Raw genomic sequence first — 23,717 nt, forward strand, 5'->3', positions numbered from 1 at the left:
ATTTATTAAACAGTTATAATGTGTGCCTAAATAGGCATAACATTACTATTCATTTGTTGTTGCAATAATACACACACCTCTAGCACATGATTGGAGGAGCAACAACAAATCGTCGGCTTTTGAATAACGCAGCGCTTACTAAATACGAGCGGCGATCGGTCAATCAGCCGAACATAGTTAAACTTTATCTTTATTCCAGTGCCACTGCCCCACACACACACACACACACACACTTAATTACAAAGGTATCAAGGCACACACACGCACACCTTTAGTCGCTTGAATTTGCGGCCACCTCGCGTCGTTGTTGTCGTTAGTTATGGACTAACTTAGGATGCGGTTAGCATCAATTATATTATTTGCCTTATTTAGTCGCACTTTTACCTCAAGAACTTTAGTTTCTCATTGACTTTTGTGCTGCACGCAACAAATTGTTGGGCAGCAGTGCACGCGGTGAAGAGTGAAATGAAATTCGGTGCGCTTCTTGGTTATATTTCATAGTAGTGTGTACACTTTTTACTGTTAACACAAAGAATTAGTGTCGAAAAAACTTTTTTTTACAATATTGTTGAATAAAATTAGTTGGTTAAAAAGCCAACAAGATGCAGGAGAAAGTGGTGACTATAAGTCAAATGTCGCCGGATTCGTTCAAAGGCAGCGGCAAAATTAAGGTGCGTTTGCTAATATTTTATAAAAAAAATACATATGAACAGTTAAATTTTTTATTTTTACCATTAATTTGTGTGTTTTGCTCAGCATTTTTAATCTTTGTCATTTTAGTTATAATTATTTACTAAAATCTTGTGCCTGCTGTGGAAGCTAAATTTTGTTGAAAGAGGCCTTACAACAAAATTTTAATAAAAAAAATCTGTTAAAGTAATTTTTTGAAATACATATTTTAAATTTAAATTAAATTTAATTTTTCTTTTTATTTTATTTTTTTTTTGAATTTTTTAATATTTTTTATGCAATTTAGTCAGGGTAGCAAATAACCCTTAAAAAGACAATTGAATTTACATTTTTATTATTTTTTTTATTTATTTTGTGAACCCGAGATTTCAATTAAAAGTGATTTTAAAATTTCTGTTCCCAAATTCTGGTTTAAAAATTTATTTTTAATTAAGTAAAAATAATAATTAAAAATAATTTATTAGCATTTCTTATTTTCAATCCGGTGTTTAGGATTAACTTTTCATTTTTAATCTTTGATCAGATTATTGGATTGGAAAAGTTATTTCTAGCTTTTTAATTAATTAATTAATTTAATTAAAATTAAATTTATTCAATTAATTTAATTAAAATTAAATTTATTTTAATTTTTTTTAATGAATTAAGTTAGTTAAAATTTAATTTTTTAATAGAATAATTTATTAAATAAAATAATTTTATATGTTTTTTGTGTTTAAAAATTTAATTAATTAAAAATTATTTATTATAATAATTAAAATTTAATTTAATTAAAAAATTAAAAATAAATCTTTAGTCCCAATAATCTGGTTAAATACTAAAAATGAAAAGTTAATCGTAAATATCGGGTTAAAAATAAGAAATTCTAATCCAAAGTTCATTAAAAATTACGCTGACGTTCTTCGTGTTCTATTATCTTTGTTCTTTGTAAAATAAAAGCTTCTTTTTAATAAAATTTCAAGATAGTTGAATCTAAGTTATTTACTTTTAATTACTTTTGATCATAGTGTTCAAGTTAGAAATATGTAAACCTCTCCTTTTTTAATCTTTTCAATACGGCTTTATTTATAAACAAATAAATTTTTTATTTCTCCTATCATTTTTGAATTAAAAAATATTTTACAATTTTTTTTAAGAAATTTTAGATAAAATAATTCTTAAATTCCAGTTTCGGGAATAAAATTAAAAATTTTTCATTCCAATATTTTTTAATTAAATAGCTTAGCTTTTAGCAAACTTAAAACTCGTAAAATACTGTTCTCCTTGACAAACAACAGAGGAAATTTATAAAGCGTCTCATTTCCAAAAACAGTTATGTTATTTTTCATAAATATTTGTATCAAACCATTATGCTGCTGTAACAACTTCTGTGATACTACTTTTGTACATCTCTCTTGGCATAGAAACGAAATTAATAAGTTAAGTATATTTGAGGAGAGTATAATTTGAAGAGAGTATATTTTGTGATCTTTTCAAAACTTAATGAAACACAAACAAGGCTTAGACAAAAAACAAGGAAAAAGGACGAAGGGGGAAGCTTCTCCATCTCTCTCATTCATTAACGCTTGCGGCTGTCGGAGCTAAAGAATGAAAGTCAACAGAGCAAAATAAGCATTAGTCCTAGCTTCTGCCTAATATATTATGATATATTTATAAACATTTACTGTTTTATTTTTTGCTTCGAGAAGTATTTACATTCTCCGGTAAACAAAATGTTTAAAATGACTGTTTTGGCAAAAATCTCAGGTTTTTGTTGTTGTTACCAATTCGTAAGCTGGTAGAAATCGAAATTCAACAGATTTTCGCAACTTTCTCTCTTATCGACAGGTTGTTTTGTGAGAAAAGACTCTCGTTCGTTAAGCAATTATTTGTGACAGCAGTAAGCTTTGACTCAGAATTGCTCCCTTTTCACATAGGATATAGTCGTTAGTTTTCAAGCGCTTGGTATTCTTTGGTATCTTATTAGGAAAAAGAACCATTCCAATGGCTGCACTCGAAAAATTTCTCAACCTATCGTCAGTTGACATTGCTCTGGCAAGCTTGGCAGCGAAAACAGCTGCATGACTGGCGGCGCTAGGTGAATTTTCCAAAAGAACTCTCAGACATAGCTAAATAGGCAGGGGATCGGTGAATAAAGCAGACCACATACCCTCATGCTTTATCTGGGAGAGAAGGTTTCACTCCAAAAGAAATTGGATGGCGTAGGGGCACGCGAACCACCAGCAGAACTCTTAACTTATGCACGGACGGATCAAAAATTACTGATGGAATGCGCGTCGGGATCTTCTGCGCGGAGCTATATCTCAAGCGACTCTACAAGCTTCCGGAATATTGCAGTATTTTCCAGACAGACGTCTTTGCGGTCAGGAAAGTTTTTGAGATGGGCAACAACGCAGGATATGATATGTTAATATATATATAATAATATATCGATAGCCAAGTAGCAATTAAGGTAATAAACTCACATCGCATTTCGTCAGAGAATGTCTTTAAAAGCAGAGATGCAGTATATATGGAGGCTGCCGGAAAGGGGCTGCATATGTACTGGGTTGCAGGCTGAAAATAGCTGAAATAGCTGCTGAGATTGTCAAGAGTGTAATTCACTTCATTAACGAACCAGCTCACGAACTACGCAAGTCATTAAAAGCGATGCACAAAGAAATTTCCGAAAAGGCTAATAGACGCATCAGGGTGAGCTGGAATGCCTTAGGAGCATGCAGGATCGCCAAGATTATGTTTAAGGGAGCGGAAGGAAAACATGCAAGCAGAAGTCGGTTAAGTTATCTGTGAGCTTCACAGTTCAAGAGACTGAAGGAAGTGTCAGAATTAAAATTCTCTACTAAACAACGAAAAAAGTGTTGACGTCCTGCAAGACATAAACTTCAACTCGTTTTAATAACAAACCGCCACCTGACGTTAAAAAGGACCTGTATGTCTACCATATGTATGGCGGGAAAGCCAGTGAAACCTAACATAACCTATCATATTGGGAAAAAATTTGTTCAAAGTCGTTTCAAGTTTCACCTATTTCTGTAAAAATTGTGTTCTGCTCTTCGAGACAATCAAACATAAAGACTATTTTTCTATTTATATATTTTTCGTTAAATTATATACATTATCATTATACGAATATCTGCAATCGATATGTAGACACAGATAGTTTTTTGCGGAGTAGCGTATATGGTAAATCCCACCTAATTGCAACTATATTAGCATATCAAGGTCTTAATTTTTTGGTAGCTTATCTTCACTTTCAAATATGTATTTCAAGAAGATAATATAGAAATATATTCAATATATTCATATTTACTTATTCTATATATACATATAAGAGCATACATATTAGTGTCGCCAAAGTTTTATCATCTACATTCAATCTCTTATCATTGGACCACTTCAAGTGGCCTGAAAAATTCAATACTTACGAAGTGCTTCATGTGCCTTGTGAGTGACTCCAGAGCAACATTTTTCTGAAAATGCTAACTGAACAGACAGTGAGATAATCAATTATATCGAGGTACTTGTAAAAATATTTTTATAATTTTGCCTTAGATGTGACATTAATTAAATGTTGTAGCAACCACTAGTACTTACTATCACTAACACTTAATTTTTCGAAATTAAAGAAAAATGTTTAATTAAAAGTGATAACAGCACTATACTGATTCATTTGCAAGTATAATTGCTGCCACTTCACTTTTACTTAAACCAGAAAAAAAACAAAACAATTTCTCGTCAATCATTTTTGTGACGATTTGGTTTCTCGATAACAAATTCGTCAATAGCAATAATGAAAGATAACCGAAATAAAGCCACGATAATAATGACGATGACAAACAATGATTTAATAAAATAGAAAAAAATAATCTGTATAAATATTAAGAGGGTTGCCAGCCAGCATTAAGGAATTATGGACAATGATCTGTTCCCAATTTTGTAAAGATAACCGTTTACGTGGTTACAGATGGTAAGCTTGCTTTGTACAATAATCTCCGTGGAATTCCCTGAATATATATTGTTTAAAAGTTTTCCATACAAGAACTTGATTTTGATAGCTCAGGCAACCATCTGCTTTATATATTGTTTTCTGGGATCTCCAATGTTTCCTTCTGGGTGTTACAAACTTCGTGGGCAACCTGAATATACCTTGTTCTAGTTATAATTATCAGACAAGTAACACTGAAAGAGGTTCCGATCATATGAAAGCTCTAATCTTTCTACTCAATTGGAGAGCTTTTATTTAATTATCAATTAGTAATAAAAAAAAAACAAAAATATATCAAAATGGTAACCCTATCAGGCATTCGGCTGAAGCGTGAACCGTTAGCAGCACTAACTGAACAGCTTTGAACTCTTGGCGAAATGTTTATTGCCAAGCCACATATGCCCATATATTACGCATAACCCAGTGGGGTGGCAGTAAAAAAAGTAGTAATTACTAATTGGTCTTTGACCGATTTCTGTCACATCCGATTGATGCATAATTAATTCGTTTATTGCCATGAAATATTTATGCATTTGTTTTCACTTTCGATAGATATCCAGATTCACACGCGAGTGCCGTGCAATGGCTTATCTGCTGAAAGGTAAACAGGAAAGGCTGTTTTAGGTGGTTAATGATTTCTTTAAAATTATTTGGCGCTCGCGACATTTATTGCGATATCAATTGATAATGAGATTTAAATTTTTTTATTTGATTGTTTTCGTTTCAGTTTTAATGCACAGTAGTTTGCAGTATCTCAGCTGAATGATAGGTATATGTGATAAATCACAACAGTTTGTGTAATCAGTGAACTTAATCGCAAATTTTTGATTAGCTGTTGCTGTGTTGAAAAGTGTTTGATACTGTTTCGACAGTTTCGAAATCAGTGTCATCTTTATTTTCCATTCGACTATCTATATTCATGATAAACTTTGAATTTCATTTTGTTTGAGTGATTTTGTGTTGGGTTTTTTGTGGTATGTGTTAAAGATTTAAAACGACTAGGTTATAATAAGAGAAGATTGGCATTAATTTATAATGAAACTGGTCATAGAGTAGAAACCCGTTCCCATCGCATATGTATTTTTATAAGTGTTCCTACTAGGGACTGTCAATTCGGCAAAAGTTTTAGAAATTTTTTGAAGAAAAATTTCTACCACTACAACAACAACCATTTGAAACTTCAAGAGAAATCGATAACATTCTCATTCAAGTACTTTGTTTTTGTTTTCTCACAAAATTGGTCATGCATTTACAATAAAATCTTAATCTAATCAATTCAGCTGCCCTAAATTTTCTTTGCTTTTGTAACACTGGTGGCAATAGTGTGACACAAATACGCTTAAGTACTCCACAGCTGTCATGGAGCCTGCTTGGGAACTTTTAGACTGATTGTAATGATTTACGCCTTTATTTTGATGATTTACAAGCTTGTTGTCACCTTCACTGGTGGCTTTCCATAAATTCTAGTCGATGTTTTTTTTTTGGATTGGGTTATACTGGCCGGCTGTCACGCCATACATAGACCTATTAGTATTTAGTAATGCTAGATGGGGGTTCAGTTTAATTTGAGCTTGATTATTCGTATGAAGTAGTTCTTAAGAGCGATTTGATATCAGGTTTTGATTTGTCCTATATATTTAAGCCGGATTCTCTATAATGCTGCACAGAAGGGATGTTCCAGACAGTAATATTGATTTCATATTTACCTTTTACTGGCTAATATATTAATATTCTAAGACAATATAGTTTTATTAGAGCAGTAAGCCGTAAGCCCTGACAGCTGGTGCTTCTTACTCTGTAAGATAATAATTGTATTATTATTTTTCATTTAATAAATAAATAAATAAATAAAGAGACTGTGTGATTTCCTTGGGGCTCTTGCAAATGATCTTGGTGATCCTGCATGTCCTTAAGCCATTCCATATCGGCTTGATCCGCCTTTTGTAAATTCCATTGTATATTGTTTTTTAGTGATTTATGTATTTCGTATTCTGGTCCGATAGCCAGTCGGGTTGCACTTTTAGCAATGTCTTTAGCCATTTTGTTTCCCGGAATCCCTTTGTGGCCTGGAACCCAGTGTTTATGCCGCCGATTTCCGACAGTCATCTATTGCCTCCATGCTTCTAAGGACATTGACGTAATGCTATGAGAGATTATTGCTTTAATTGCTGCCTGGCTATCTACGTATATAGTGATCTTCTTTATGTTATTTTCCTGCGTTCTTTCACCTGTAAGATACTGCAGCATTACAGTAGCTTAAGTTTCGCCTAAAGTCCAGCTCCGACCAATGGATTCCGGCTTCTACTCCGTTGATGATTTCTGATTCGTCCGCATAAATGTTGTAAGTTAGGTTGGCGAGTCGCATGCTCCTGCGCTATCGATTCTCTTTTAGAGTTACGTGAAATCTCTTCCAAATAAAGCGGTATATTTTCTGCACCAACACCATGCCTATTGAGCTCTGCCCAAACGTTCTTGCGGAAAATTCACCGCCAATCTTATGCCTCTCTTATTATTCAAAAAGAAGTTTAGTCCTGACACATTTTAAGAGACTATATAAATGGAATACAAATTTTGAGGTTAATATTTTTTTTGGGAGGACGGTGAGTTTGTATTATTTAGAATAAATTCTCAGTTCATTAGTGAATTGATCCTGCAGCCCTTTCGAGACCGTGTGAGTAAGTAAAAAAAAAAGTTTTTTATTTGACATTGTATCTTCACGAACTTTGGAATAGATTATTTTTCATTAAGTCACTATCAGTTCCGAAGAAATTATTCAGATCGGATCACTTTAGCAAATAACTCTCATATAAACTGACTGATCAAAATCAGGATGCAGATCTTTTTATACTCTTTTATGCAATAACAAAATGCACCTCTGAACTGTTTTTTCTGATTTTCATTGGTTTTTGAATCATACCATTAACACATAAACTTTCAGTATTTGAGTTTTCCGACTTATTGCGAGGTTAGACTTACACTGAAGAACTAGTTTCAGAATCTTTTTGTCGCTTTCCACAATTTTACTATTTTTGGCACACGTCTTAAGATTGAATCAAATGCTTTACCAATTAATTACATATACATACATATATCTATAATATAATAGTTGAACTTCCTTCTATAACTCGAAGTTCTCCATAACTCGAGCTCTTGAATTGGCAATTGAAGTCAAATTTCATACAATTTTCTTTCCATAACTCTAAGTCTCTCTAACTCAAAGTTTGTTTGGTGGATTATGTAGATTCGAATTAGGGAATTTCAACTGTAAATGTATAGTTATTTTTAAAATTTTCACTCAAAATACTCTCATTGTGTGTCATTTCTACTCAAAGCAATTTTGTTGATAGGCGCATTTTTATTACGTCATAAAATAATGACCACTTCCTTATTGCATTCCAGCCACAACAAGATCAATGAGCAAACACAAATACCGTTACTTTTTGAAAAGACCGATTCGTTTACAAAAAATCTTACACATTACATCTGTATATATGTACATACTCTTATACATGTGCATACATATATGATATGTGCATATTGTATGTGAACTCACACCCATTGCCTTTCTCATCTCCAACTGTTTATATTTGCATTTAAATTATTTGATGGTCAAGCAAAAAACAACAAATAGAAAGGTATACATCTATATATTCATATATACAAACATACATCTAGATATTCTACATATAGTCATACTCACTTGCAAATATGTGCCTCGGATCCATAATGCACACGTAAAAATATGCCGCTTTCGTGCGGAAGAGCACTGCAACCATAAAGTGCAATCGTTGCACATGTGTGTGTGTATTTGTGAATCGCCTACTCAACCACTACTTATAGTGGGTAACGGGAAAATTTCATTTCTTGTTATAATTGTTGGTGTGCTTGCGCCATTTGCCGTTTGAGACAAGCCCCCAAACTACTACGCTAATATCTGCACTATAAACAAGTGCATATGTATTTATAATATGCTTGTATATACTTATATATATACATATATGTCAGTGTGTACTTGTGGCGGTTATTTGCGTTTGTAGAAAGTGACGCGGCCGACTGTCAGACGCCACGTGCGCTTGACCGTAATTTGCATGTGACGAGCGGCGATGGCGGCGACTTTGTGATGTGTGCGCATTCAAAGGAGCCATTCGATATATACGAACAGGTACTAAACCCTGCAGTGGAGCGCCAAACTAGTCAGCAAATATACATATACATACATGTACATATGTATTACTTAACAGTACAAATTGTTGTCAGAAAATGAAATGGACCGGAAAACCTCGCACTTATACCAATTAAAGAATGATTACCAAAATAAATTTTTGGTCTGTTTTGGAGGTTGAACAATTTCTTTTTTAATTTTACTTCAGAATCTAGGGAATGTCAGAAAACACGGTCCGAAACGAAATCCTTCCATACATATGTATGTATAAACGATTTTTTAACAAATACGTATATAATTTTTAAAATTTTTTCCTCCTTGAATATTCTTGAGTTCGAAAACACCTCAATTTAAAATTTATTTAATTTACTTTGGTTCTGTTGTTGTTGTAGCGACAGAAAACGTTCCTGAATTCATTTTGAGGCATGATGCCGAGTTGACAGTCCTTGGCCGGATAAAAGTCCGGGTTCGTTTCGATTACTTAGACCCGAATGTCGTGGGAAATGAGCATAGTTTCATTAAATACGAAAAAGGCATCGCCATCGGCCACACCACAGATCTATAGTACTTTGCAGACTTCCAGAAAACGTATTTTTTTTAACTAGTTCTAAAAGTTGGCGCTCCCTGGGTCAAGTGTATTAAGTTAGAAGAAGAAAATGTCGATAAATAAATTTTGTGCATTCCCAAACTTTCCTGTTTCTTTTGTAGCCTAAGTACATATCGAACCGCAGCCGTATCATCGGCAGGTTCAAAGTGAAGTGCATTTTTGTCACTTAGCCGATGTTAAGTTTTATAAGCGATCTTTACTGTCATATGCCGTACAGAAAGGTAGACACCGCTTACGCAGTTATAGACGAGTTTACAACAGAACACCAATCGTTCTTTCTCTTCGGTGTTTGTTGTCAATTGGAGATTACAAGTGTAGCCAGGTCTTTCTCCACCTGGTATTTCCAACGGAGTGGAGCTCTTCCCCTGCTTCCCTCGGTGGGGGAGTGTTTTTATCTATTCGAACGACATGACCTAGACAGCGTAGCCGCTGTCTTCTAATTCGATATGAGTCGATATGTCAATGTCGTCTTATATTACGAACACTCATCGTTCTCGAATGCGATACTCGCCGTTGCCAATGCGCAAAGACCATAAATCTTTAATTAGAATTTGGTCTTTGTTTGTCGAGAGAGCACTTTACTTCTCAATTGCCTACTCAGTCCGAAGTAGTACCTGTTGGCTAGCGCCATCTATCAAGCTTTAATTTCAAGGTATACACTCTTTGTTGGTGTCAAATATTTCCGCTAGTTGAAAAAACACGTTTCACTGCTTTCGAGTTCTATATATGGGGTTTAAAGATATTTTCCTAATTTCTGCAAACTTTCTCGAGACGAAGTCTAGTTACATATTTCCTATTTGTCCGTCGAATTACTATTTGCACTTACTATATATTATAGATATACTTATATATGTAGTACAGTCTACAAACGTACTTTCCCAAAAGTGGGTGTGTGTTCTGCAGTCGCTTTATAAAACCTCAAATTAAACAAAAAGTATAAATAAATCGAAAAATTGCAATTTCGAAGAGCACTTTCTCGTGCAGTTGCAGAACTCATCTCAGCGAAATTTGCACAATTTGTTTACGTCTTTCAATAGAATTGGGTGCATTTAACTTTATATAAGCAAAAAAATATATTTTTACACAACTAAATACAAGTAGTAGCCGCTCGACATATATACTTACATATGTATATATATATATATATATATTATATATAGGTATATTCAAATATATTCTTATTTTCTTCGTTGAGTGCGCAATGCAAATCGAAACTGTTTGTTCAACTTTGACGTCACGGTGTCACTACGTGGAAGGTGGCGTACGATTTGTGCGTTAATGGAGCAATAATTTCTGCATTGCCGAGCATTCAAGCAGGAAGTATGTAGTAAATTAGAAATTGGCGGCGCTTACCTTGCAATACTAGAAGGAAGGTGTGGCAATGGTGGTCAATTACACCAACTCCCTCGAAGGTTAAGGATTTTACTGAATTTTGTTAAAGAAAAATGCGAATAATAAGTGAAAAGAAAGGGATATTTTGGTATTTGCAAACACAATTCGGGTTTATTTATAGACTTAACAGAAATTCTTTTCTTCCTCTTTACCTTTTTATGCTTTGATATGTAAAAATTCTTGCTTTACCTTACATAAAGTTAAAATTTGCGTTTATTGACTTTCATGCTCTAAAAACTTGGTTTTCTATTTCCTGATATCCGCGAAAACCAGTTGAACCGATAAAAAATTCCATTGTTGATTTACGGCTACGTGAATTCTTAAATTTAGGATTAAAGCTTAATAAATATTTGATTGATTAGATTTTTGAGATCAACTCAAATGTTGTCTAGATTGGCTGAAGGGGTTATATGGGTTTCGTCGAGTAAAACACAGCCTTTTTTCAACAATTTTTTCTCATATAAAAAATGACATATTTCATTAGGAAAAAAATCTCGGAAAAAAGATGCACCCGTGTTGGCAGAATAACTCCTTAAAGGATCATCTAAAGTGAAAAATACGTGTTTTAGTTAAAACCTTAACTTAGAACTTGGACTGGAAAAAAACTGAAAATAGGATTTTTCGGCAGGCATTTCTTACAAAAAAAAAAATTAAAATTTCGCAACATTTTCTTATTTCAAATAGTTGTATTCGAAAAAAAAAAAAACAAAATGGTTTGTCCAAGTCTTTAAGAATTGTATTTCAAAGGTCTGTGTAGAGTTGCATGAAGATCGGTTCAGTAGTTCTCGAGAAATCTTGCCAATCGACTTCAAAATCACAGCTTCGAGAAAAACGGGTTTAAGGACTTCGCGCTTACCCCTAGCCTAGAGAAATGGCCGCGAAGACCAAACGATTTAACGCCTCAAGATTAGTTTCTCTGTGACTATGCTAAATTATAGGTTTAAGATAATCAATCAGCAATACACGAAGAGCTCGAGTGCACTATAACCGAAATTTTAGCCGAAATTCTCATCGTCATCGAAAATTAGCGTAAACGGGTGGAGATATGCAAAGGGAGATGTAGGGGCCATTTGGTTGACATTCTGTTCAAATCATAATTGGCGCAAAATTAACTGCATAACAAAAAAGCCGAACTTATTTGACTAAATTTGTGTATAGTTGATTTAAGCTCGTAAATGTAGTCTTTAGTATGATTTGAATATTAGATTGAATACCACTGTACTGATTTATTTTGCGAACCGGCATCAATCAATAGATTTATTGAAAGAACACTTCGGTGAGGAGATAATTACTTGTTTTGGGCCGGTCAATTGGCCACCAAGATCGTGTGCTATCACATCGTTAGACTTCTTCCTGTTGGGATATGTCAAGTCAAAAGCCTATGCGGACAATCCCACTTCAATTAAGGGCTTGGAGCAAAACATCACGTATGTTATTCGCAGTTACCAGTCGAAATGCTCTAACGAGTCATTGAAAATTGGACCCAACGGATAGATCATCTGAGTTGTAGCCACGGCCAACATTTGAAAGAGATAATCTTCAAAAATTAATAGCGAAAGAATGTTCTTTCGACTGATAATAAACATTAGTCATTAAATTCGAAGTTTCTGTGTTCTTTTTTTTTTAATATATATACAATTCAGCTTTACATAGCCCTTAAATCGTTGATATTTGTAACAAATAAAGTCAATTAAAACAGCAGTGAAATCGAGTGAAGCGGCATAAAATATAATTAGGGAATGAATTGAAACGTTGAAAATCAAAACATTTACACGTCCAACTACTTGTACATATTTGTTGCTATATACAAACAACCATATGACTACAAACGCACATAGAGTCATATGGGGAAGAGCAAATCGAGCAAATACCAAATAAAAGCCAAACATAAACTAAAAAGAAAATCTGCAGAAATGTGGCGACTCGAACACGAAATCTAATTGTATGCAAAATATAAATAAAGTGAATGTTTTTAGAAGACTGTTTTGAAAAACGAAATAATTGTGTTTCGTCGAAGAGCGTATCCCCTTAATGACATAGCTCGAGCGGCCAATGCCGCGAGTGTCAGTGAGTTGGCAGTCTTCGCGCGGAATTCGCACCAAACGGTTGAGTCAAAATAATAAATATCTGGGAAAGTCAAAATCAGGCACAAAGCAAAAGTTGAAAATTTGCTGTTAAAATTTCAATAATAGCATAATTTGAAAACATAAAAGTGTTTGTTACGTTGTGAAATTGTAAAAATTTTTTGCAATAACTTTCGAAAATCGCTATAAATAATTTATTGTTCGTAGAAACAAAAAATTATGCATTTTGTTGTGTCGAAAGCTGATTGAAGCTTTTTGAAAATTTTTCGTTGCGTTTGCAAATTACCACCCACGAATCGTTTCATATCCGTAGAGAAGTGTGGAATTTATTTGTTTGGCTGCAAATAGAATTTTTTATCACTAAAAGTTATATAATCGCTCTTGAAGCGTATCACCGACAACAAAGCTTCTTCGCTCTTGGAGGTCAACAATGGATTCGGATAAAGTTGTGCGCGCCATGGCGCGTTGGTGGCAGGTAATGTGTAAAAAAACAAACAAAACAAGACAAAAATATATAATTATCAAATGAGTTTTTGAAGCATAAACAATTGACTTAAAGCTTTCCTTGGCCCAAGTTATGTGCAGGATAAATGAATACATACATATATGCAATAATTGTCTCGAAAACTTTACTATAGATACGTATGTTGGTCTGAACTACATTTCCGATAAATAAACTTTGAATACATTATATGTTCGACTTTTAGAGAATTCTGCTCTGCATTTATGCCTCTGAAATTTTCTTTATGATCTATCTTAGAATAATGAAAAACATTCGAAATAATTTTTCTCAGATTCCTTTATCGGTTTTTAGTGTTGTTGTAGAGCTAGAAATCTACATTCAATAATAATTATATAAAAAACCTATAATAGTCTTTCAATTTAGTTCTAGTTTTTATTGATAAAGTCTTAAAGCTTACCTGCAGTGTACCCAAATCGTAACGCATACTTAACCGGTATAATATCAGATTTTAATTTGATCAAAGTTTATCAGCTTTTCAGCAGTTTTTCAATTATTTGGGCAATGTATTCTGCAACTACAATAATAATATAATTTTTTAGTGAACCCTGAATCAAGAGATCAAAAATCGGTTAGTCCTTCCACTCTATGTGATAAAAATATATGCGTATGTTCTTTCGCGGAAACGTAAAGGTACTTTTAATCAGACACACCCCAAATGCTCAGCAAATAAATTTATAATAACTCAGCCGTCATGGGAAACGGTTTCACACGTGTCTGTATTTACGTAGATGCATATATGCATTCTTAGAAGTATGCATGAAGACCAATTACGTGTAAAATTTAAGTTGTTTTGATAGAATATTTTTGTGCAAGCTTTAAAGACATCAACATCGCAGTCAAATCTTCAGCTCTAATGACTATGCACCTGCGTTGGCATTTCTCAAAAATGGACCAAACAAATCATCTAGCCAAAAGATAAATATAAACTTTGCTGTATACTCATGTATGTAAGGTATATTAGGATGGTTCCAAATACTAAAAAAAATCTAAAGTTCTTGAGAAACAAACGATAATATTAATTTGCAATTTTAATATCTGCACATACGTAGGGTGTTTTTGGACAAAACTACTTGAGAGTACATTTCAATAATATAATTTCTATCTCATGTTATCATAAAACTTGTTTTCAATTCAATCTCAAATATGACATATAGTATATCAACACAGTTTTCTTAATACAAATATTTGTATAAGTAGGTTATTTTTACCGTTTCTTACATAAAAATTCATTGCTAGCCCTATCTAATGAAAAAGTTCGTTGAATGATATTATTAACCGCAATAATTTTTTTCCATAATCCAGAGAAAAATCCCGTTTTTAGTCTTTTAAATTAAGCAAAAAAAAATACAGCTTTCATTTGAGCATTTATTAACTCCATAAGAGCGTTCATTAGCTTAACGAGAGCTTTCATAAGAGCTTTTAAAAGCATTGATTGTTTTTTACACAAGATTTATAAGAGCTCTCAATAGTTTTATGAAAGTTTTCATAAGCTTTGTAAGAGCTTTCGAAAGCTTTATGAGCGCTTAAAAGCTTTATGAAAACTTTATAAGGGCTTTAATAAGTTTCACGAGCTTTCATCGGCTTCATAAGAGCTTTCCTTAGCTTTATGAAAGCATTCATAAGCTTTATAAGAGTTTTAAAAGAGCTTTCAAATGCTTAATGAAAGTTTTTTTAAAGCTCTTTGAGAGCTTTCATAAGTTTTATAAGAGCTTTCAAATGCTTAATGAAAGCTTTTTTCATAAGCTTTACAAGAGTTTTCATAAGTTTTATGAGAGCTTTCATAAGCTTTATATGAGTTTTCATAAGCTCTATAAGAGCTTTCAATAGCTTTATGAGAGCATTTATAAGTTTTAAGAGCTTTCCAAAGCTAAAGAGCTTTTATAAGTTTTATAAAAGCTTTTAAAAGCTTTGTTAGAGCTTTCATACGTTCTATGAGCTTTCATCGGTTTTATATGAAAGCTTTGTAAGATAAGATAAGTTTTATGAGAGCTTTCGTAAGCTTTATGAGAGCTTTATTAAATTTTATTAGAGCTTTTATAAGTTTTATAAGAGCTTTCAAAAGTTTTCATTTCAGTCTTTATACTCATTTATTAGAATTTTCATAGGAATATACAAAATAGGTTTTAAATGTTTAATAAAATTAATAAATAGTTCTACCCTAGCCCACAGTCACATAAAAGCTTGTATATATACATACATACATATGTCTGTCTGTACGTTTTTGGCGTATGTGGTAAATATGTAGGTGTGCTGAAGATAAGTAAACAATGTGTCGGTGGATGCGCACTGCAATTAATGAAAAATCTATAGGACGGTACAAAGAAATGTGTGCTGATATTTGCAAAATATTTTGCGTATATGGCAAGCTGCCAAAAGACTTCATATTAAATATTTACAAAATGCTAATGAAAGATATAAATTGTTTTACTTACTTACATGCATTTTTCAAACTATTTCTCGATAATTAAGTTCCGAGGCGTCCAAAATTTTTCATGTTCCCCATTGAGACAGTCGTGTGTTTGCCTGTGTGGCATTTGACACGCCCACAGGGTTTTAAAAATAACCCAGATAGATGGACTCTTGTTTTTTCATGTATTTAATATATACATTATATATCTACATATTTGTGTATAAACTACTGTGTATACATATGTATGTTCAACACACCCCGAAACCGGCCACTTGCTCTTCTTCGCTTCTTCTCATTTGTTCTGCCGCTGCCATTGATTGCATTAAGTTATAAGAGCTAGCGCTAACGGTAAACGCCGCGGTTGTTTGTTGTGATCTTGTTGAGGCTGCCAATGCGATTGCTTCGGTGGCGCCGCTGCGACTCTTACGCTAATTCAATGGCACGTGAGGAACGCGCTGAGCGAGTTTAAATTTAGCCGCATCGACTCGCCGTCACTTGGATGACGCGGTGGGCGGGTTGTAAGGCGCGCTGTCGGCAGCATGTGATGTACTACATACTTACATATCGTCACAGGTATGTGCATGTATGCGCAGCGAGCGAACGAAGCAGCCATCATCAGCAATTAAAGGAAGAGCGTATAAGCGAACACTTACATGCAATTCAATCGTTTAGTACAAATACAATACAACAACAATAAAAAGTGAAAATATTTAAAGGCGATAAATTAAAGATCCAATTCAACAAGCGCGACAATGAACTTGAACTAGTAAATACCGCAAGTGACAAGTGATTGATTTGCCATCGATATTTTTAATAATATTAAATATTCTTCAATTGTTGAATTGTGGGCAGTCGTGGGTATTTTCCGTTGCTCTGACTCAAGAGCCAATTAAAGAACTTTCCATTATTTGAATAGAATTTTTTCTACAAGTATATATGCATGAATGTATCACTTCATAATCTAAAGTGTAAACATAAATGATGTTACGGAACATTCACTTCAACATTCAATCAGTAGAAGGAGAGAGTAGAATTATTTTCGCGTTAATTAATTTAAGAAACAATTGAGTCTTTTGTCTACAAAGTCGATGGTTATTAAATTGCTTGGATGGAATTTTCCCAATTTGAATTATCAAATAGTTTGCTTAAACGACTTTATGTGTCACCGTTTAGGTTCGTTTAGGTTAGGTTTAGGAGTTGATTACTTCGAAGTTGAAGTATCCATCTCTTGTCATAACTAAACTCTGGGCTATCAATTAAGAGTTCAGGAATTTCATTTTCATAGAGTACGTTTTAAGTTGGCAAAAGATGATTGGCGGCGAACAGCATCAAGTCTTTTCGAAAAGTTTTGAAATTGAATGGTCTCTTCCGATCTTTTTATAAACCTGACCTATCTTTTAAATGGTAAAGCGATAAAATTTTGATTATTTAAGACAATTTGTTTTCTTATACATTTTATAATTGGTTAAATTTACTGCTCCACAAAGATGACCAAGTACCTAACTTTACCCTATGCCGTAGGGTTGATCTAAAATCGATGAATTTCATTTGGATAAATATTCATTCTTTGTGCGTTAACACCAATCCCAGCTACTTCCATAGGTTCGCCAAAAGTGTGTCTACCGAGATATTTCAGTCTCATTTTGGCCAAAGCCAGGTAATAGAGAAGAAAGAAGATTATGAAAAGAGCGTCCGACAGAATTTTTAGCCGCAAAGCTATTGTGTATAGTGACCGTGTCTAGTCAGAACACCAACAATTGCAGAGAGATTAGTTTCGATATGAGCCAGTAGTTCGGAGGACCTCTTACGGTTAACTATGAGTCATAAGGATCTCCGTTTGTTGACCAGCGCTTGCTGAGCTCAAAGAAGGTCCAAAGGTCCAACGCGAGAATGCAAGAAAGTAACGGAAAACCGACTTGCTTCTAATCGGTTGAAATTGGGATAAACGTACACTCCATAGGAAGCTCATTCGCTTTGCAGTTTACGGCGATTCCGCTGTGACCGGACCCCCATTTAAGTCTCATATCAAAGAAGCTGGAAGCTATTTCTTATGAGGTCATACGCTCCTTGACTAGTGAGCGAGCTCAAAGACATATCTCTTTGAAGGAAGTTGAACTTCGGAGCAATACATCTACTGCTATCTTCGTGACAGCCACCCCCGCTTGAAAGACGTTACAGTCATCACCACTTACTTACCCTCTTAACTTTAACTCATTCGTAAAAAAGCTCACTGTACCCTTTCTCCGAAGGCTTCGCCCCGTCCACAAGTCCCTCGCAGAGATTCTCTAGCACCGCCAGGAAAAGATTCTCAGATACAGGGATATAAGGAATGCAATTGAAGCATTGGAGAATTTCAGCGTGTCTCTGCCGAGGCCGCTCATATACCCAGCTTCGCTAAGTCTAATAGCAGTCTTCACCGCCAAGCACTTACCAGCTACAAGTCCAACGTGTGGAATGGCATTGTGTGCCATTGTTGGGGTTGTTCTTGTTGCACCACATGTGCGATTGTTTGTCGATGAGGGCCATTCTCTGAACATGCTCCAGTTGCTTAGCTAGTGTGGTTTTGCGAGCGCCCTCCACTGGACAACAATCCCATAAAACCTTATGGGCTTAACCATGGTTTTATAGAGTCCGAACACTACTTTTGGTGAGAGGCTTATCTCTTCCCCTGTAAGACTTTCAGATTACAATTAAATGCTTATACTTGAAGAGACTTTCTTAGAGGTGTCTAAGAAGCTACTGCCGGATTATCAACGTAAACAAATTAGTGTTAAATTAGGACTCTCCTTATATACTTAATCATTAGATCAGAAATGTAAGCCAAGCTTTATACTTTCTCAAACTTTTTTTTAAAACTTTCTCAGTTGTTAAGTACTCTTTTTAGTTCTCTCTCTTTCTTTGGTACAGAAAAAAAAACATTATATTTCCTTTAAAAAATTTACTTATCAGACTTTTCCTTCCTTTATAGACCGTCAGTCAAGAGGACAGTGACCCCAATGCGCGTAATCCAATGCTCTACGATCCGCTGCAGGATGGTGCGGTACGAACCTCCAAAAAGATGCAATATGTTGCAGCTCTGGTTGGTAAGTTCATACAGAGGCATTTATAAAAATTATATTTCTCCAATACATATACCAATCGAGTCTACAATATTTTGTAATAATAGAAATAAAATAAAATTTTCTACAAAACAAAACAAAATAGAAAAGTAATCTAAAAAAATGTTGCAATATAAAAATATATATAATTTTTGACTAAACTTGCACCTTAAACTCAAAATAAAATTATTTTAAATGTTAATTTTTTTCCGTTTTAATAAAATATTTGCTTAAATATGCAACAAAGTTTCAAATATATCTAATTCCTTACGAGTTACACTTATTGAAATTTTTTTCCTTATTTCCACAATTATCCGACAGTTTGCCTCGGTGCTGTAGCTGCTGGTACAGCACTAGCATGGACATCGCCAGTGTTGCCACAAATAAGCGCACCACCCGTTGAAGTAATCAAGGACACAAACGCCACGATTACCAATTCAACCACGATTGCCAATGCGACCACAACCACAACCACGACGACGGCAGCGACGCCACCGGCGGATTCAGCGGGCTTGCAGCTGACGCTCGAGCAACGTAAGTCCTCTTTGCTGTCATTGGTCATAATTTTTTAATTAAAATGCACTTTTTACTAATAATTTGAGACTAAGTAGCATTTAATTTCTAATTGATTGATTGGTCTCTTAATTGCTGCCATTAAAGTGTTCTTTTTACAACTTACTTCAAATATTTACCTTCCATTCATAACATCACCAATAGGAGCCCGCGATTCTTCCATTCCGCAAACACCTGTTGACGCGTGTTTGCGTGAGGCGCTGCCATTGATACTCCAATGCATTTACTATTTGCACTTTTGCCCCCTCTCCGCATTTCGGTGTGCTGTTGAACATATGGCGCCTTTCGATGCCTCGGTCGGGGTTGTAAATAAACAACGGTTTTTGATTTCATTTGATTTATAGCCGCACTAGAAGCAAGGGTGAATAGTACTGTGACTTATAAATAGATTGCATTAGGTAAATTAGAAATTCATTTCAATGTAACGGTGATACGCGCTGTTACTTAGTGTGGGAGGAGCAGAAGGAGAATTTACTCAGAGGTATCGGTGGTTACCCAAGACTCTGCGGTTTTACATTTGAATTTGTATAGTTATGTTGATAACGTGCGTATGTACATATATATGTGTATGTGTCTATATAATATATACTGAGAAACTAAGAGAAGAAAGGCTTGATAAGCTGTACAACAGGGGAAATGCTTGAAAATTGTACGAAAAGATGCGGCGACTAACAGAAGGTTTCAAGACCGGAGCACATTCTTGTAGAACCCTTAGAGGTGATCGATGACCCGCCCATGAAACAGTTCGAATAGAAATTACCTGTCTGAAGAACAATAGAGCGGCGGGGGTCGATGGATTGCTGGCCGAGCTTTTCAAACCCGGCGGCGTATAACTGATAAGGGATGCATCAGCTTCTTTGTAGAATATGGTCGGACAAAAGCATGCCGACTGCTCTGCCCAATCCAAAAAAGGGAGACTCCACATTCTATCGTTTGATAAGCTTGCTCAACATCGCATATAAGGTTCTATCGAGCGTATTGTGCGAAAGATTAAATCCCATCGTCAGCCAACTGATTATCAGTGCGGCCTTAGGGCTGGAAAATCTACAACAGACAAGATATTCATCATACGCCAAATCTTGGAAAACCCGTGGAAAGAGGATCGACACACACCACCTCTCCGTTTATTTTAAAGCTCCATTTGACAGTAGATCCGGCAGCACCACAATGTCTGAATTTGGTATCCCCGCAAAACTAATACGGCTGATTAAAATGACGTTGAGCAATACCAAAAGCTCCGTCAATATCGGAAAGGACCTCTCCGAGCCGTTTGATACAAAACGAGGTTTCAGACAAGGCCCTATCGCGCGATTTCTTCAATCTACTGCTGGTGAAAGTAATCCGTCCAGTTTTAGTAAAATGAAGCCTTAGAAACCGCTTGAAATCCTTCTTACACTTCCAGACTAGCAGAAGTTCTCATGACTTTCGATTTGAATCTTTAAACCTTAAAATCCATATAGAGTCTTTTTATCGTATCCTTGTACTTAACATGATGTACATTTAGTTTTAGATTTCCAACCCGCAGAGCGCCAGTTTCGATCAAAACTGGTTTAATTGCTTACTTTATAATCTCCCTTTGATTATAGCAGTGCGTTGTCTTTCTAGTAGTTGCTTGTTCGATTTGCTACTCTCCAAAGTTTGTTGGCCTGAAAATTGATATTAGCAAAGTCCAAAATCAAAAGCTGACTTACCGCGATTCAAAATATTCAACTTCCTTCAAAAATCAGCTTAAAGCCAATCTTAAAGCTTTACCACTAATAATGTAGGAACTCAAACATTAACGTTGGTCAAAATATTGAGCCGATATAATTCGTATTTTATTTACAGAAACTTGGGTCAGTTCATTGGTTGCGATTGGTGCCTTCTTTGGCGCTTTACCCACCGGCTATATAGCTGATGCGATTGGCAGACGTTACACCGCGCTTATTATGGATGTGCCCTTCATTGTGGCATGGTTGGCGATTATCTTCGCCAAATCGGCTGGCTGGCTGTACTTTGGACGTTTCGTAATTGGTAAGTAGCAATAAGCAGCAGAAAGATTTTACATTAACTGCACACTAACTTCCTTTTAGGTGTTTCGACCGGCAGCTTCTGCGTCGTTGCTCCCATGTACATTTCCGAGATTGCAGAGACGAGCATACGCGGCACGCTGGGCACACTCTTTCAATTGTTGTTGACCTTCGGTATTCTTTTGGTTTATCTCATTGGTGCTGTGGTTTCATGGACCACATTGAGCGTGCTCTGTCTGATGGTGCCGATTGCATTGTTCATTGGTATGCTAATACTACCGGAGACGCCCACCTATTTGTTGAAGAAGGTAAGTTCGTGCTACAGCTTTTATTAGTAAAAGTCATAAAACAATAACTCTTCAATTTCGCTATGCTCACAGGGCCGTCGCGGCGATGCTGCTTTGTCCTTGAAGTGGCTATGGGGTCGCTATTGTGACTCTCGTTCGGCTATACAAATGATACAAACCGATCTGGATCAGGCCGGTGATGATGCCTCGTTTCTGGATCTCTTCCGCAATCCGGCCGCCCTTAAAGGTCTCATCATCTCCATGTTGCTGATGTTCTTCCAACAGTTTTCCGGCATTAACGCTGTCATCTTCTATACCGTGCCCATCTTCCAGTCGGCCGGCAGCACTTTGGATCCATCCGTATGCTCAATTATCGTCGGTTTCGTGCAAGTCGTTATGACTCTAACATCCTCGTTGCTGATTGAGCGTGCCGGTCGTAAAGTGCTTTTACTTTTTAGCAGTACCATGATGACTATTTGCCTAGCCATTTTGGGTGTTTACTTCCAAATGAAGGACGGCGGTAAGGATGTCTCCTCAATAGGTTGGCTGCCATTGCTTTGCGTAGTGCTCTTCATGATCGTCTTCTCGATCGGTTATGGTCCTATACCATGGCTGATGATGGGTGAACTCTTCCTGCCCGATGTTAAGGCCACCGCTGTTGCGTTGACTGTGATGTCCAATTGGTTCTCGGTGTTTGTAGTGACCAAGTGTTTCGGTTCGATGATCACCGCATGGGGCTCGGACATGACATTCTGGTTCTTCGGTTTTTGTACGCTCACCGCTACACTTTACGTGGCCTTCATGGTGTTGGAGACAAAGGGACGCAGTTCTGCTCAAATACAAATGTGGCTTGGTGGCAACAAATAGGAAAGTTAGGTTTGAGCAGTAATGTAGAAATACTATTACTATTTGTTCTAAGGGTTTTAGCAATGTAAGCTTGTAAATAAACGGTTAAGCTGAAGACAGTTCGCGGTTTGCTCGACTAGGCGTCGGATATTCGCTCAATTCGTTAGGGATCTGTTCGCGTGAGCATAAACGAGTAACGAAATAAAATATACCTGTGTATATGTGTGTATTTCCGTTATCGTTTGTAAACAGTTTATTTATAATTTATAATTATTCAAATATGTAGTATTAATCTAATAGAATTGATAAATATTTTATGCTTGTAAAATTGTGCTCAGTCCTTGAAAGAGATTTCTTTGTAGAGATTTTAAGAAATTTTACTTTTTGTTATTAGTGGAAGGGCCATGGTAAAAATAGTAAGCTATTGTTATGTAATAGTCGTTTTAATACCCTCAAAACTATGTAGTAGAGTATGTAATATGGTTTAGTAGCAGTCTTATAATTTTAAGCGAGTATGTATATTATTGTAGCATTAAATAAAGCTAATTGATACGAGAAATTAAAATTTCGAAGGATTCTTTATTTATCGGATACCGTCAAGGTTCTCAGCTTATACTCGTATACCTGTATGAGGAAACCTGGACCAGACAACAAGAATTTGCACAATGAGAAAGATTAGATTGAATGAATACACGCATATTGCAAGTTTGCTTGGAAAATATTTTTCCAGCAAAGTCAAAGTCAATTTAAATTATACTTAAAAATTAATTTAAATTCAAGAAACGACGAGAGTTATTAAAAATCTCTGCAAATTCATAATTAAAACTATTTAGGTAGAAAATAATACATAAGCATTGTTTAGTTAATAACAAAATGGTAACTGCTTATTTAAAAATTTAAGCCATCGTTGAATTTTAGAAAATATTGCTTAGGATCTGTTGTTGTTGGTAGGGCTCTTTCTTAATGTTTTCACTCGGTTTTAGAAGCTCATACTACAGCACATTGAAGGCGTGACGGAAGGCGTTCTGCGGAATTGCCTTGAGAGCTGAGGTGC

General features: G+C 35.2%; 1 protein-coding gene across 2 annotated transcripts; it reads left to right on the forward strand.

Annotated features, from left to right (window-relative positions):
- Positions 1 to 396: 396 nt before the first annotated feature.
- On the forward strand, positions 397 to 23,228 carry LOC126767890 (facilitated trehalose transporter Tret1-2 homolog). 2 transcript variants are annotated; one of them, XM_050485601.1, is made up of 6 exons: positions 397 to 671; positions 18,819 to 18,933; positions 19,270 to 19,482; positions 21,349 to 21,534; positions 21,594 to 21,838; positions 21,911 to 23,228. In XM_050485601.1, the coding sequence occupies exons 1-6, from the start codon at positions 603 to 605 to the stop codon at positions 22,682 to 22,684; spliced, it is 1,602 nt and encodes a 533-aa protein (XP_050341558.1). In that variant the 5' UTR covers positions 397 to 602; the 3' UTR covers positions 22,685 to 23,228. The 2 variants fall into 2 exon arrangements, with proteins under 2 accessions (XP_050341558.1, XP_050341559.1); XM_050485602.1 differs by lacking the exon at positions 397 to 671 and adding an exon at positions 12,914 to 13,392.
- Positions 23,229 to 23,717: the final 489 nt, after the last annotated feature.

Source organism: Bactrocera neohumeralis, chromosome 2 (genome assembly GCF_024586455.1).
Source record: "Bactrocera neohumeralis isolate Rockhampton chromosome 2, APGP_CSIRO_Bneo_wtdbg2-racon-allhic-juicebox.fasta_v2, whole genome shotgun sequence".
NCBI classification, from domain to species: domain Eukaryota; kingdom Metazoa; phylum Arthropoda; class Insecta; order Diptera; family Tephritidae; genus Bactrocera; species Bactrocera neohumeralis.